Genomic DNA, 14948 nt, shown 5'->3' on the forward strand with positions numbered 1-14948 from the left:
AAATTTCGGACCCCGCCAAAATTGAAATTTTGGTTGAAATTTTGCTCGAAATCTAACAGACTAATAAAAAAAATATTTTATTCGTTATCGAAATCCCTGCAACTTAGGCCGAAATCCCTGAAATTTCGGTAATTTCGATCAAAATTTCGGGATAATTATAAAATAAAAAAAATTGGTCGAAATCCCTAAAATCTCGCATGAAAATTCGTGCGAAATAATGACACGTTTAAGGTAATTTCAGATTTCGGTCAAAATTTAAAACCATGGCCCTTCCTTAGTTTGGTAAGGGAGTGTCAAACCCTCTTTCAGCTGGTCACATGTTTGCGTGGCTAGCACCCTGGCACCACTCCCAAAACCCAAAGCTTTAGTTGTATTACAACCACTGTTTCAAAATTTGGATTCACACAAGAACTCGGGCAGAGGGTAAAAGGGAGTTGACTCAAGCTAGTTTGTTGTGCTCAACTTTTTATCAACTCGGGTTAGTCAAAAGGGGTTTCGATTGAGATTGACTTGACAGGACAAAACTTGGACTCGGACGAGAATTCGAAGTAAGAAATAAAAGTCTACCGGGGGGAGTCGGTGATTAACTTAGGAGTTTTTATACAGTGAGTGAGAAGAACATTATGACATCACAAAGACATTATGTAAACAACCAAGGAGACAATCTCCTCAATTTTACGTAGAGGGACCTTCAATTTATGATAATATCTCTTTAAATAAACCATAATCATATCATTTCCCTCTAAATTGTAGAAAGAAGAAAATTTCCTAGGAATTTTTTTCATTAAAAATGTTTTTCTTGCAATCCAAGCAGGGCTATAGTGACGAAGATGGCCTTCAATCGACATCAAAATCATAAGTTTTTTTTTTGTTTTTTGGTGCATAACCTTCCCTGTGGTTATTTCAAAATTCAAGATCGTTTCATAATTTCCCGCTTTTCTCTTCTTCGTTTTTTCCCCGGGGCTTTTCAAATTTCATCATCATCTGACCTAATTTTCCCTCTCTTTTCCTACCCATCAAAATCCAGTGTCTTAATCTCACTTGAATTAAGAGGCACTTCAAGTTCAATGATTGATGGGTCTCACTTCAAAAGGCATCATCGTTGCTATTGAAAACAGCCACAAAGAAACTGGATAAATGGAATGTTGTTTTAGTGGCTCCCATAGGAAAATGACCCCATAAAATGGGTCCCTTTGAATGTACCTAAGGGTGTCAATTTTGGCTCGGGCTCGGAAGCTCGCTCGAGCTCGGCTCGAATCCTTAACGAGACGAGCCGGTTCGTTAAGCTGAACGAGCCGAGCCCGAGTTAGGCCAGGCTCGGCTCGGCTCGTTAAAGCTTTAATATATACATTAAAAGGGTTGTCCATAGAGTGAAAGGGGGGGGGGGAGGAATATGTCACTTCATTTTTGGAACCCCATTTGTTACTAGGACCACCCCCCATAGTGTAAAAAAAGTAGTCAAATTACACTAGTAGGGCTGTCCAGGGAAGATGAGGGGTGTGAACATAATATAACCCGAGCTCGGTAAGGCTCGCGAGCCTGGCCGAGCCGAGCCTGGCCAAGCTCCGCTCGGCTCGTTTACACCCCTAAATGTACCTCATATTAATATATAAGTAAAATGAAAGGAAAACATTCCGTTTCTTTTCTTTCTTTTTCCTCTTGATTTGAGAGGAAACTCAAAACATGTAAAAATGGAAGCCAATGGTGACATGTCGTGTAAATAGTAAATGGCACTCAAACAATGCTAAGGAAGGGAAAATATGTTCTTTTACTCTATGGTGTTTGGTTGCCAATTTACCATGGAAATCCCTTCCTCGAAAGGGAGAATGGAGGAAGGTCTGTTGCATTAGCCACCTCATGAATGAAAACAAAATCTGCTGAAAATTCAGCCGATGTGGCTGCTGTCGAATGCAATAGACCATCTTAGAGATGCCTTCTCTGGTTGACGCTAGCAAATCCCTATTTATAAATAAAAAATCAACAACATATCTGAGAAGGCATGTGTCTGCTGTCAAATGCAACAGACCATCCGAGTTCAGTTCATCACAAAATATCATTTTATGTATCTTACTCAGCCGCGAAATGCGCTTCAGCGAAAATCCCTAGCAAATCCCTAGTAATATTATAATATTAACATAAATAGAGCCATTTTAGAAAAGAAGCAAAAAAGATTGCCAAATGTACTTCTAAGTTTTAACAAAAGAAAAATAAATAAAACAATCCACTTTGCACACACAATATCCAAATATAGAAAGATGTAGCTGCCGGAATTATCAGATTCCGGCACCGCCGCCAGTCATCACCTGCGTTGATTGCCCGGCGAACACTTGAAATTCCGGCGACTTACTCTCACTCCGTCTTCCCTTCTTTCCCGTCGGCGATTTCTCACCGTTTTCTTTAATCGCCTTTTTGCAGTGGCCGGAATCTTGAATCTCCGATACCGGATATGATTTTCCGGCACCGAGCTCCGACCTGATCTCGTCAATCGCCTTTCTCACCCGTCCGTTCTCCGCCTGCAAAACTTCCATCTGCTGAAGAAAAGATAAGCATGATTTTGACACGTCAGCATTTGTAGGCATCTTCTCTTTTGCATCTTTCGCCACGTGTTCGATCGAGATTTTGTTCATCATCAGAATCGGAATCTTCCGAAGTGAGATCTCAGCCGTTGAATTCTGTGCTTGAAATATGCTCTGAACCTCCGCCGGGAATCTGAAGCCCCATCGGAATTTCAAAAGAGCACAATTTCTCAAAGGCAATACGCTCCTCGCACTCACCTCCACGTCTGAGAAAAGGCGGTCGATCTCGCCGGAGGCGGAATTTTCCGGCGAGAATCCATTAATTTTCACACCGGAAAACACTTTCTCCGGCAGAAAGAGGCCGTTCTCTGCCGGATTTTTCTCTCCGATCGCCGATCCATCCCCGTCCAAATCGAGATCTTTCTCTTTCCCTAAGATTTTCTGTCCGAAAATCAAAGATTTCGAAGGCAAGACTTTTGCCGATCCGGCGATCTTTTTTATTGAAAAATCACCAATCTGAGGCTTGAACTGAAGGAAAAAGCTAGGGTTTCCTCGTCCGAGGAGACTGAACTCGGCGCTCATCGCCATGGGAGCGGAAATCGGAGATCCGAAAGCTCCGATTCCCGTTTTTAAAACAAGACTGAAAGGATTATATGAATCGTTTGGACGGTAAGAGAATTTCAACGAAGGACCGGATTCGAAGAAAGTAGTGAGATTTAAGGAGAGTTCTTTCGAATCTCCGGCTGAAATTCCAGAGAGAAAAGGAAAACCTAAGATATTCAGAGGAATCTTTGCTCTTACCAGAGGTTTTTGATCTTCTCTGAACTTCAAAGACGCCTTCATCTTTTCTTTGATTTTTGGACTCGAATGATCTATCGTACCAAGAAAAACCCTAAATCTCCATTAATAAATTAAAGGTAGGGTTTTTCCTATTTTTGTGTCTTTTTAGGAAGGGTTAAGTGAATTGCGTGGCGTTACTAAATTTATAGGGGGGAGACTGAGAGGGGGAAAAAATGGTGGAATTGGAATTAGGTTTAGGGTGTTGGTGAGAGACTATGAATTGACCTCGTGCTTTTGTGTAAATTACGACTCTACCATGAAAAGTGAGCGAAACACACACATTATTCCAAGAACTACCTATGAGCTACGACACGCAAAACAGTAGGATCCAAAATGAACTATGGCTCTGTTCACTTCTTTTCCCTGGAAAACAGCTGTGTTCACTTCTTTTCCAGGGAAAAATATTATCATAGGGGCAGCTGCAATTTAGGTTTAGTGTTTGTTCTGGGGTACTTGGAGATATTTAGAGATGTATTTTGGTTTTATCACACATCTTGGTTTTTATTTTCCCCTAATACTATATGACTTCTATTTGGTTGCAATGTGATACGGCAGAACCTTTACTTATCGGTGTCGATCAAAGAGTTGGGGTTTTCTATTAAACTACACCTCCTCCTTGTTCTCTGTTTGGTTGCACCAAAAATAGGGAAAATACACACATGTTTTTTTTTTCTAGCATAGTTTGGGTGTCATTTACTAATCACATGACAGTCTATAAATTTTATTTTTTTTAATTTTCCTAATGCAATCCATGTTTTACTGTTTGACTTTCCTCTCAAATCAAAAGGAGAAGGAAAGCAAGGAAATGAGAATCTATTTTCCTTCTACTTTTACTTTACTTCTATCCAAAACAGACCCTAAAATTTCAGAGAATAGACTAAATCTCGATATGCATGAATCACCTTAACTTGTGAGGTCCATTCTAGAGACTGCATTTTAGACCTGGAGCAAAATAAAAGAGTGATCAGCGTGCAACCATGGAAAAAATCGAGAGAAGTACCTTGAGGGCTTGTGAGAGTTTTGAGAGGGAGGCTGAAAGGCATGAGATGGATCTAGTAATCAGAGGGAAAAAAAAAATCCTTTTGTAGAATAGGTTTTCATTTTCCCCATTTTCAGCCTATCACATGTTCTCCTCACTCACCCAGGCCTCGAGTCTCTCTCTTTCCACTTTCTTGCCCTTCTCTCACGCTACATAAATCAGGATTCCATGATATCTTTCTTTATGGCAGCCAAACATGCCCTTAATCTTTCACCTTCAATTTCTTTTCCATCTCTGAAACCAGGACTTTGACTTGAGACTTCTTCGGGATGGCGGTTAGGAAACAAAAGAAGAAGCTTAGAGGCATAAAAGCGTCTCTTGATTAATATAGGGAAACGATATGACAAAAGTTTTAAGGGTCTCACAGCAAAATGGGGGATACCGATCACGAGTTATCCACGGATTATATATGCCACAAACCAGCTTTAGGACATTAAAAAAAAAAAGGGACAGCCTATCCCTAATTAGAAATTCAAACAAAATGGCAGCAGAATTCATACCGCCAATATCTAGCTCTTGGGAATGTTGAGGTCTGCAAATGCTGGGCTGTCGACCCCCACTCCCATGGCGTGCAACCCGTTGTCCACATACATAACGGTGCCTGTAATAGCAGAGGCCAATGGTGATGCCAAGAAAGCTGCGGCATTGCCAACTTCATCTGTTACAGATTTTAACAACTTGGTAAGAATAGGCATACCTATCAATGGATGGTAGAGAATATGTATGCAATTATTGAGATACCAGCTGAATTTTAGGTATGTAATGTAATGGCATCTGCCGTACAGTTTGATCGAAAAGGCGGTGAGTTATGCAGATGGGATAGAAGAAAAAATAGGAAAATGGCAAGAGAAAACAGAAGAATTGAAATAATGGGTGGGGCACTGGCAAAATAAAAAGCACTTAAAGAAGAGAAACTGTGCATGGAAGATGGAACTACGTTGCTGATGCGGATGTCAAAGAGAAAACTATAGTTTCATCTTTTCTTTTTTTTTGAGAAGTTTGGGTGTGGTATTTGAGAGAAAAAAAGGTTTGAAGCGGTCAGGTTATTGAGTATGGGGTTGATGGTTGGAAGATGTGGTGGAGAGAACAGTAGACAGATTATTTAGTATTGGGTTGATGGTTGGAAGGTCTGTTTGGTTGCGTGGTATAGACTCAGGGAGGCATAGACTCAGAGAGTAGTGGAATAAGTATTCAACAGTGAAGGGACAAGCATTAGATTTGCCTGTAGCTTACCTCAGAAAATAGGACAGTTGTGTTTGGTTGTCAACCTCGTAGAGTAGTGGTAGGGGTGTCATTTCCAATAAAGAGAGTATATAGAAAGAGAGAGAAAAAAAAAAGCACAATTCCCAAGAAATCCAAGAAAAGTCAACCTTTTTTGTTGTTTTGTGCTTGGATATTATAGGGAGGGACAAGGGTGACATGTCATCAGACATGCAATGATTAACCAGGAGAGATCACTGGGAGTCAAGGAGTTTTGCTGATGTGGCACCCATATGCCAAGCAAAACCCTTAAGCCATCCCCGGCTTTGTGCAACCAAGGAAGGGTGTAGGGTTTGAGAGAGAGACAGAAAGGTAGAAAGCGGTCCCATTATTAAGAAAATGGGAAAAGGTGACCTTTGCATATGGAAGGAGAAATCATCTACAGGACTACAGGTGACCTTTGTCCAGAGATCAGTTTGAGTTGGGAAAAAGGGGGCCAGTGCCTTAAGATTTGAACATCTATTTCCTTTTCCCCGAAAGGAGATTCAAACAGAATTATTGGTTACTTAAAATCTAGTAAATTAATTCCAATTATGACCATGTTACTATAATTTTTTTATTTATTTTTGAAATGGTAAAGGTTGTATTAATAAAGGAACCAAGACGGCCCTCAATATTTACCATGTTAGTATAAATATTGCTCTTGTCAGTACAGTGCAGTATAATTTTCTCAGCATTTATCATAACAGATGGCCTGAAATTTGTCACATATTGAACAATCAGGAGTAAGACCTTAAAATAGACAAGCAATAGATTTTTTTTTTTCACCTGCCAATAGTTCTTTCTGCAAAGGTGCATTGGCTAACGAGTATTCGATCATTGTGTCAATGAAACCTATGGCTTTTGCTGCGCGGCTTCCCAATGGACCTGAAAATTTGCATCAAGAAGAAAATGTCATTACAGGGAGAAGTTTCCATGTGTTGTGCAACAGGATGTTAGTATGAAGATAAGGAACAAAGTATACCAGCAGATATTGCATTAACCCGAATCTTATGGCGTCTTCCTGCTTCGAAAGCAAGAACCTGCAAAGGCAGAGAATGTTACAAATAGAGTCCATTCACTTTTGAAAACTGGAGATTCAAGCTGCCAATTATGGTCATTATGGCTAGAGAAATCCCACCTTTGTGTCGCTCTCTAAGGCAGCTTTAGCTGAACTCATACCTCCACCGTAACTGTGAGTTATATAAAAAGTAGACAATAAGAAAATGAGAACCACTATGTAGAAAGTCACTTCTACGATGAATGGTAAAAAAATAATCTTTGAGTCCTATAAGGGGGCAAGTACGTAAGATCAAGATCGATGATCTTGCCGAACATCATGACATGGTCTTATCCCAGACAGGCATCCCGTATGTATGATAAAGTACGGAAAAAAGAATCAATGTTTTAGCTTTTACTTGGCCGAAACCTAAATGAAGCTTGATTTGAGGCTTGATGGATCAAGGGCCAAGAATCATCCAATCAAGCTGATCTCAACATCTGGCAGTTTCTGATGTTTAATAGTTGCATTGGGGGATCAATGGATTTGATCACATAAATGAGACAGAAGTTGGTCCCGATGAGTGTCTTCTAGGGAAAGGGTAAAAGTCACTTTCTTTTTAGCATTTTCCTAAGAAAATCTGTCTACTGAGGGAAGTAGGGCCCAATAACTGTCGTTTAGGAAGGAGAGTAAAAGTGACTTTCTTTTTAGCATTTTCTTAAGATGATCTGTTTATTGAGGGAAGTGGTTTACATGACCCTTTAAACATTGACCACATGCATAAACAAAGCATACCCTGGAATGATTCTCTCAGAAGCAATGTATGTAAGAGAAATAGATGAGCCACCTGCAACATCAAATGGGATTGTAAACTCCGGCAGTACCATCACTTGCATGTGCAAATAAAAGTAAAAAAAAAAAGTTTATTCAGGGAGAAGTATGCCTGGATTCATTATCGGAATGAAATGCTTGAGCAAAGAAACATAGGAATAACTAGAAGCCGAAATCGCTGCAAGATATCCTTTCCTGGATGTCTCCAAGAGTGGTTTACTGACCTGTCAAGACAAAATTACTACCTCAATATAGAAGTAGAGAACAAAAAAAAGAGAAAAATAAAGGGTAAGAACTGAGATACTTCTGGCCCATTGGCAAGTGAGTGCACAAGGATGTCAATGCTGCCAAAATCGCGTCTCACACATTCAGCTACTTCCTGTGATGTTAAAACAAATTTTTAGTGAGAAGATAGCAAGCTCATGCATTTTCAGCTCAAAAAGGATTATTATAGACAATAAACCAAGTAAACATGAACATCAGCAAGAAATGTCAACCCAGAACTAAATTGGAAGTAGAATATTTTGAGTTCAAAAAAAATGTAGAATAAGATAATGATAAAATATTACTAACAATGACTCTTAACCCACCATTTCAAAAAAAAAAAAAAAAAACAATAACTCTTAACCTATGTTACCTGGTTCATCACTTAGCTTGGCTCAAGTTTGGATGTGTGGTTCATGGTTTGCAACATTATGAACCCGGTTCACTTTCATGGTTTGCTTCAATTTGCTAATTTGGTTCGCTCTAGTTCGGTAATTTACTGTTCACTGATTTGGTTCACTTTAAAATACATCACGACTTATAGTATTATCTCAATCTTCAAAATCTACCAAATAATCTAAAGATACTAAATCAAATTCAGAAAAAAACCCTATATTATTAGATTAGGAGACACTACCAGTTTTCTAACTGATCACTAATTTAGAATACACTATCAATTTAGAAGAGTGCGAACACATTTCTCTACTCTCTTTAGCCTGTTATTAAACCTTCTATTTAAAGCTAGAATCGTCCACTAAATATGAAGTCTTTTATAAAATGATATGGGCACTATGTGAGACTTATTTGTTTGTATTAGATTTTCTTTTCTTTTGCTAGTGTTCGCAACAAATTTCTCACGATAGGGATCTTTCATAGAGAATGTAATATGCAAAACCCAATTACTTATATTTGCTCAACCCACAATAGAACAAACCTATGGCCGCATGTGAATAGGAAAGGTAAATGAGAACAGGGTGGCCGTTCCATGTCTGACACACCATGTCATTGAACGATATACATAACCATGTCTAAGATTGTCTGACACCCCATGTCAATGCATGTTATAAATATCCATGTCTAAGGTAGAGCAATTTCATTCACAAGTACTCATGGTCAAATACTAGATTTCTACAATTTTAACAATAATTTCCTTATGTGCAACTCATGATATTCCATACTGGGACGACCATGCTTCGCTCTGACGCTCAAACAGAGCTAAACAGGGATGCAGTAAAGTACCTGAACAGTCCAGTTTGACGCCCCCGCATAGCGTTTGTTAGTTTTCACCTGAACAAAACTAAATCATGTTAGCTAAGGAATTATTTAACCCTTAAGAAATTTTTGTAGAAACTAGAACACTTCATGAACAAGAATACCGACATGACTAATATCCAGAATAAAAGCAACATTTTCATATTACATCTTCAGGAACATCATCGGGATTGTCATAAACTGCATCCAGAGCATATATTTTGGTGATTTCCATCAGAGAACCATCTGGCAAACTGCAAACATTAGCCCAACCAAACACCATCATTCTCCAGCCTTCAGCAATACCATTCATTCTCTAGAATTTAATGAAAAAGTTAAAAATAAGTTCCTACATGCGTGATTCATCAAATTTTCCCCGTCTTAAGCTTGTCTCGAAAATGTTCAGTGCCTGCAGAATGAAAAGTTTGATATCAGGAGTTGAACCATAAACAAATGAACTATTATTAAGGGCAATTTACATACAGGCACCCATGTGCCAACAAGGATTTCGGCACCGGCAGCAGCAAGAGATTTTGCTATAGCCCAACCGTAGCCGTTGTCATCAGCTATTCCAGCAATAAATGCCCTTTTACCTGACAACAAAATTCGTAATCAGATTATTTTAGTTTCCCATATTAGGAGAATTGCTTTTGACAATTCTTTCACTTTTGTGGACATGGGTATAAATGCCAGTTTAACACGTAGTTCAGCTACAGGAAAAAAGGGTGATGATTCCCACCCCCCCGCGCGTAGGATAAGGTGCCCCCCTTTAATGTGATTTGACGTAAAAAAGCGTTAAAGTCTGCCCACAATTCACGTTAAAAGAGGGGCACATTATCCTTGGGTGGGTGGTGGGTGGGGCGTGGGGGGCGAAAAAATCATCTCCCAAAAAAAATGGCAAAGAATACAATACATACAGCAGAATGTAAGAATGCTATACCTAGAATTTATTAGAATGCTATTGAATGGAAGAAAACAAACAGACAAATGAAAGAAGCCAACTTAGGGCCGTGTTTGATAATGCAGAAAGTGCAATGAAGTGAAGTGGAATTGAAATGAAGCTAAAAGGAGAATTAGAAAACTAGGGAAATGAAAATCAGAATTCCATTACCGCTTTGATCGACCAAAAAGCAAGGAAGGATTCGACCTTAACTTACATCTAACCTATGTCACAGATATCTTAGATATTTTCAAAATGTAGTGATTTTATCACGAAATCCCGAGAATTTAAAAAAATATAGTGATATTTTCAGTTACCACAATAATATCGTGATATTATCATATCACGATAATTTTATTTTATATTTTTTCTTCATTTCTATATGTCTATATATTTTTAAATTATTTTATTTTATCATTTTTCCCGATATAAAACCGAAAAAAAAAAAATATAAAATAATATACCCTGAGTGTTATTGTTACTTAGCATCTAACAATGAGTTACACGAAACTTTCATAGACCCTACATACATGCACTTTCATAGACCCTACATACATGCCTTGATGTAGTGTTATTGTGGAACCCACATTGAGCAAACATAATATGTGGGACCCACACCCATAAGAAGATTTCTTTGTAAGCCCTGCATATAAACAAATGTGTTGGTGTGTAGTCTTATTGCAGGACTCACATCAAGCAAACACAATATGTGGGACCCAGACACGTTAGACATAAATGTGTTGCTTTCATTTTTAACAAAAGCAGAAACAACCCACATGAGTTCATAGTGTGAAGGTAGTCTGGAAAAGGGCTTTTGAAATTGTAATCCCTGCAGCCAAATTGCTAAAGGAAATGCTGTTGTATGGAAAATGGGAAAAGAGAAACTTGTAGATCCATTCCATTAACAGAAATCTACGAATAGATTCACCGGCCTGTCATTGCACTGATGCATCGCCCATTTATAATTGCATCCTCATAAGTCTTAACCATTCAACTTATGAGGCTCAATGGGTGGGCCACCTGAACCACCAGACGAGCAAAATGGCTCAGTATAACAGTCTACTTGAGAATAATGAGATCGAAACTTTAGCTATAACTCCCATTGATCACATCTGTAACAACCAGCACTATTTATTTTGATTCAAGGTGAAGCAGAGTAGCATAAAGAACACAAGATTTCTATTTCTTTGGGGCCAACATATTTATACATAGAATTGATCACATGAAGAGAACCCATGAACCTCTGGATGTCCAGATATGGCTCAATGTAATTGTCTACTTGAGAATTATGAGATCAAACCTTTAGCTAGACCTCTCATTGATCACATCTACAACAACCAGAACTATTTACTGCAGCAGCAGCAACCTACAAATCTCAACGGCAAGCAGAGAAGACGATAACCCATGAGTTTAAATCAATGATTTTTATTTGTTTTTAGTTTCAATTTAGGGAAATATCAGGAAGATAAATAGTAAACGACTAGTAGGTAAGTAACTAACAGCTTTTATTACTTGTCGAGCAACCAGTAAAAAAAAGAAGGGCGTGAAAGCAGGACCATATGTCTTATCAAACAAGTGTGTTATATGTTTCTTTCAAAACAAGTCACATGTAACAAAATACAACAAATTATTTTCCAAAAAAAGCTTTTATGATTTAGCCTACTCAGAAATCAAATCAATTGATTTCTACAAGTATTTTTTTTGAACTATTTAGGTGAATATGAATATGATTGTGTGTGCACTGACAGAAAATAGACCAGCACTGTAGAACAATACAAAAGGCTGAATCCATATGTCAGAGAAAGTGAGATAATTCGTGAGAGCTGATCCATCTATATATCTAACTATCAATTCAAAATATTGGGCCTAAAAGGATGAATTATGTATTGTATTCCAACACGTTCAAAATCGAAAAAAGTTCTCAATAAGCACAAGGAAAAGATATATCAAAGTCAGATTATAACCTCTCAGATCTATAGGCAACCCTGAAGCAGCCCCCTTCTCATTTGCTCCAGAAGAAGCCTTCGTAATGACCTTATAAAAGTTTGCCGGAGTAGATGTGAAGCTCCGAAAAAAAGATTGCACGGATGAAATGTGAGAAGAGCTCGTAAGGACAGTACGCAGCACTGCTTTGCCATCGGCCTTTAAAATTACAGAAGTTGCATTGCAAATTTTGCGAGAAGAACAAATGCAGGACCTAGTTGTTGCCATTTGTAGCCCCGAACCCACCATTGCCGCCATTTTTAACTGAATTAAATTTTAACAGAAATAGGTAGGGATCTGAAAACAATACCAGAGTAAACAGTAATTTACAGGTAATCTGTAATATTTCTCTGCAAATTTCAAATATGTTATAAACATGAAAAATCATCTTCCACGAGAAAAAACACAGAACTATGTAAGCGGGTCCATAGTACTGACACAATCAAGAAACACGAAAGCTTAACGAATATAAAATCAAAATGCCAATAAAATTATTAAAAAAATACCATTGTGCAGTAAGTGCTAAGCTCCCTAAAATTTTTACAGAAAATACCAATAACTGAAATGAGCATAAATCTATAAACACGGTAAAAATTTAGCAGCATTCACCATTTCAACAAAAAATAAAAAATAAAAAATTAGCAGCATTCATGCATTTCAATCTAAATCCATGCAATCTCACTGGAGCGTCAACACTAAGAAAGACAAAAATTCAAATGCACATAAATCATCATAGAAAAATTACGACCAATTTACAATAAAATCCCTCGCAGAGTTGTTTGTCGTGTAAAAAAAACTCTAAGATCAAAATGTGTTGACACTTGATAAAGACTCTATAACTGAAAAGCAAATATTTATTCAAAACTTGCAACAAATTTAAGATAAAAAACCACTAAATTCAAATAAAACCTACTAAACAATTAGAACTTTACTAACTCTACCAATTTTACAAAAACAAATCTAAGAACTGAAAAGCACATAAATAGCAGAAAAAACAGATCTAAATCAACAGCATTTACCTTAAAATCTCATTTCAGTGTTGACAGACTCAACCACGAATAAATCTACAAAGAAGGCCTAAATTGACAGAATTATAAACTAAAAAACGCACAATTTGCCTCCACTGAGTGAAAAAAGAGCTAAATAATAAAATGACACAGAGATCTAAAAAGAAGACCTAAATTGACAGAATCATAAACCAAAAAAAACTCGAAAATTGCCTCCACTGAGGGAAAAAGGAGCCAAATAATAAAATAAAGCATGAATCTACAAAGAAGACCTAAATTGACAGAATTTTAAACAAAAAAAAAACTCACAATTCGCCTCTACTGAAGGAAAAAAGAGCTAAATAACAAAATAATTAAACGAACCACGGCCCAAAAATACACATGAGAAAAAGAAAACTAAAATATTACAGAAGCATAACACTAAAGAGACACGAAAGTTCAACAAATCAACGGCCGAAATGCACATGCATCTATTGAAAAAAAAAGGTTAAAAATCAGCAGTATTTTACAAGAAAATCCCTAGCAATTCGTCTACAAACAGCACATTTCAACGTAGATGAGGAAAAAAGAAACTAAATAAGTATCATTTACATCTCAATATCTCCCTAAATATCTTCATTTCTATGAATCTCACCTCTCTATGACGAAAATCCTTAGTTACAGATCGGCTAGAAACATAGAAACTTCCCTCTTCTCCTCTTTTTTAACAGCGCGTTTCGTCGAAACCCTAGAGATCGGATGCACACACACTTAAATAGGTAAGCGTTGATGAAATCGAGTCTCTCTCTCTCTCTCCCTCTCTCTCCTGTAGAGAAGCTTTGGAAAGATCGAAAACCTTCTGGTTTTGGAAGCAAAGGAATTGTCGAAAACGGACTCTCAAATGTTTTAATGGGACCGTACCGCAGGCATGTATGGTATGCAGAACCTACGCACCAGTGGACCCAACCGTGTTAGTATTCAAATGGATTGTGGATTTGATCCGAAAAGGGTCCGTTAACAGGCCCAGTTTAGAACTCGATGATTGGAAGAATGTCCATCGGGGAGGATTAATCCCGTGACATTATGCTGCACATCGTCATCACAGAGATTGGAAGATGGGGGGCTCACAGCCACACTTGGGGTTCTCATTTTGATTTTGTTCGCTATCCGTCCCTACTACTCGAATGCTTTAAGGGCCCTTTTGGATACCTCATGCATTGATATTTTGATTTGGATTTGAGTTTTGGATACAGAATACATTAATCATCTTCATGAACATGTCTTAAGAGATAAAGAGAGGGAATGAGGGACGTCTCACTGCTGCCGGAGCAACGTTGAGGAACAGCGACGGTGAAGGAAGTTGCCACAAATATTGATTTTTAAATAATGTCTCGCATAAAAGATTCGAAAATCAAAAATTTTGACACTGTTGTAGCTGATTTGGAAATTTTTAGGATCTGAACCAGTTCAAAATGTCAACTAAATCCAAATCTAAATCTTGTGGGTATCCAAATGTGGCCTCATTTTTTTATATTTAATATGGGCAATGATAAAATCCCCCCTTGATGTTTTCCAAATCTAAATCTTGTTAGTTTCAAAGGTCAAAGAAAATCTTAAAAGCCGTGAATTTATCCTCGAGAAGTGAACCACTCTCATGAAAAAACGTTAGGGGGGGGGGGGAGATATCACTGCCCTTTAATATTTGCATTTTAGTTGTTTCCTCATCCCACATAAGGGAGAATCAGGGTAGGAGTCCAAGATATGATGTCAGTTCCTATACATTTTTAGGGTTTGATTCAGTCAATTAATGATCAAGAAATGCTTGGCATACTCTCACAAGCAAGACTTTGGTTTCCGACTCCGAAACCCGTTCCTGTAATTACATAAGTTTTAGTGTCTGTGTTGGTGGGGACTCTAACTCCTTGATGGCTTGATCCATACCTCATTTAGCAAGACTAAGCGAATCGACAGACTAACCCTCCAATCCAATAAAAGGGATTTGTAATCCATTTTCAAAACAAACACTTGCCATTGATTTTTGGGCGATGATATTTTCACC

The 14948-nt window shown here is 37.9% G+C and overlaps 2 protein-coding genes across 3 annotated transcripts; both read right to left on the reverse strand.

Annotated features, from left to right (window-relative positions):
* Positions 1-2099: 2099 nt before the first annotated feature.
* On the reverse strand, positions 2100-4548 carry LOC143845900 (uncharacterized). Its single transcript, XM_077354305.1, has one exon. It carries the CDS (start codon positions 3357-3359, stop codon positions 2274-2276), a length of 1086 nt encoding a protein of 361 aa, XP_077210420.1. The 5' UTR covers positions 3360-4548; the 3' UTR covers positions 2100-2273.
* Positions 4549-4692: 144 nt separating this feature from the next.
* On the reverse strand, positions 4693-13803 carry LOC143845898 (enoyl-[acyl-carrier-protein] reductase [NADH], chloroplastic-like). Of its 2 annotated transcripts, none has more exons than XM_077354304.1 (13): positions 13545-13803; positions 11885-12167; positions 9464-9573; positions 9334-9389; positions 9150-9234; positions 8969-9016; positions 7770-7844; positions 7578-7689; positions 7430-7481; positions 6776-6827; positions 6620-6677; positions 6424-6522; positions 4693-5053 (listed from the first exon to the last, which is right to left on the reverse strand). In XM_077354304.1, the coding sequence occupies exons 2-13, from the start codon at positions 12159-12161 to the stop codon at positions 4905-4907; spliced, it is 1173 nt and encodes a 390-aa protein (XP_077210419.1). In that variant the 5' UTR covers positions 12162-12167; positions 13545-13803; the 3' UTR covers positions 4693-4904. The 2 variants fall into 2 exon arrangements, with proteins under 2 accessions (XP_077210419.1, XP_077210418.1); XM_077354303.1 differs by having other exon boundaries at positions 11885-12200; positions 13545-13802.
* Between the last annotated feature and the right edge of the window lie 1145 nt (positions 13804-14948).

This window comes from Tasmannia lanceolata, unplaced genomic scaffold (assembly GCF_043159265.1).
Source record: "Tasmannia lanceolata isolate RefF3 unplaced genomic scaffold, GAP_Taslan_0.1 ptg000015l, whole genome shotgun sequence".
In the NCBI taxonomy this organism is placed as follows: Eukaryota; Viridiplantae; Streptophyta; class Magnoliopsida; order Canellales; family Winteraceae; genus Tasmannia; species Tasmannia lanceolata.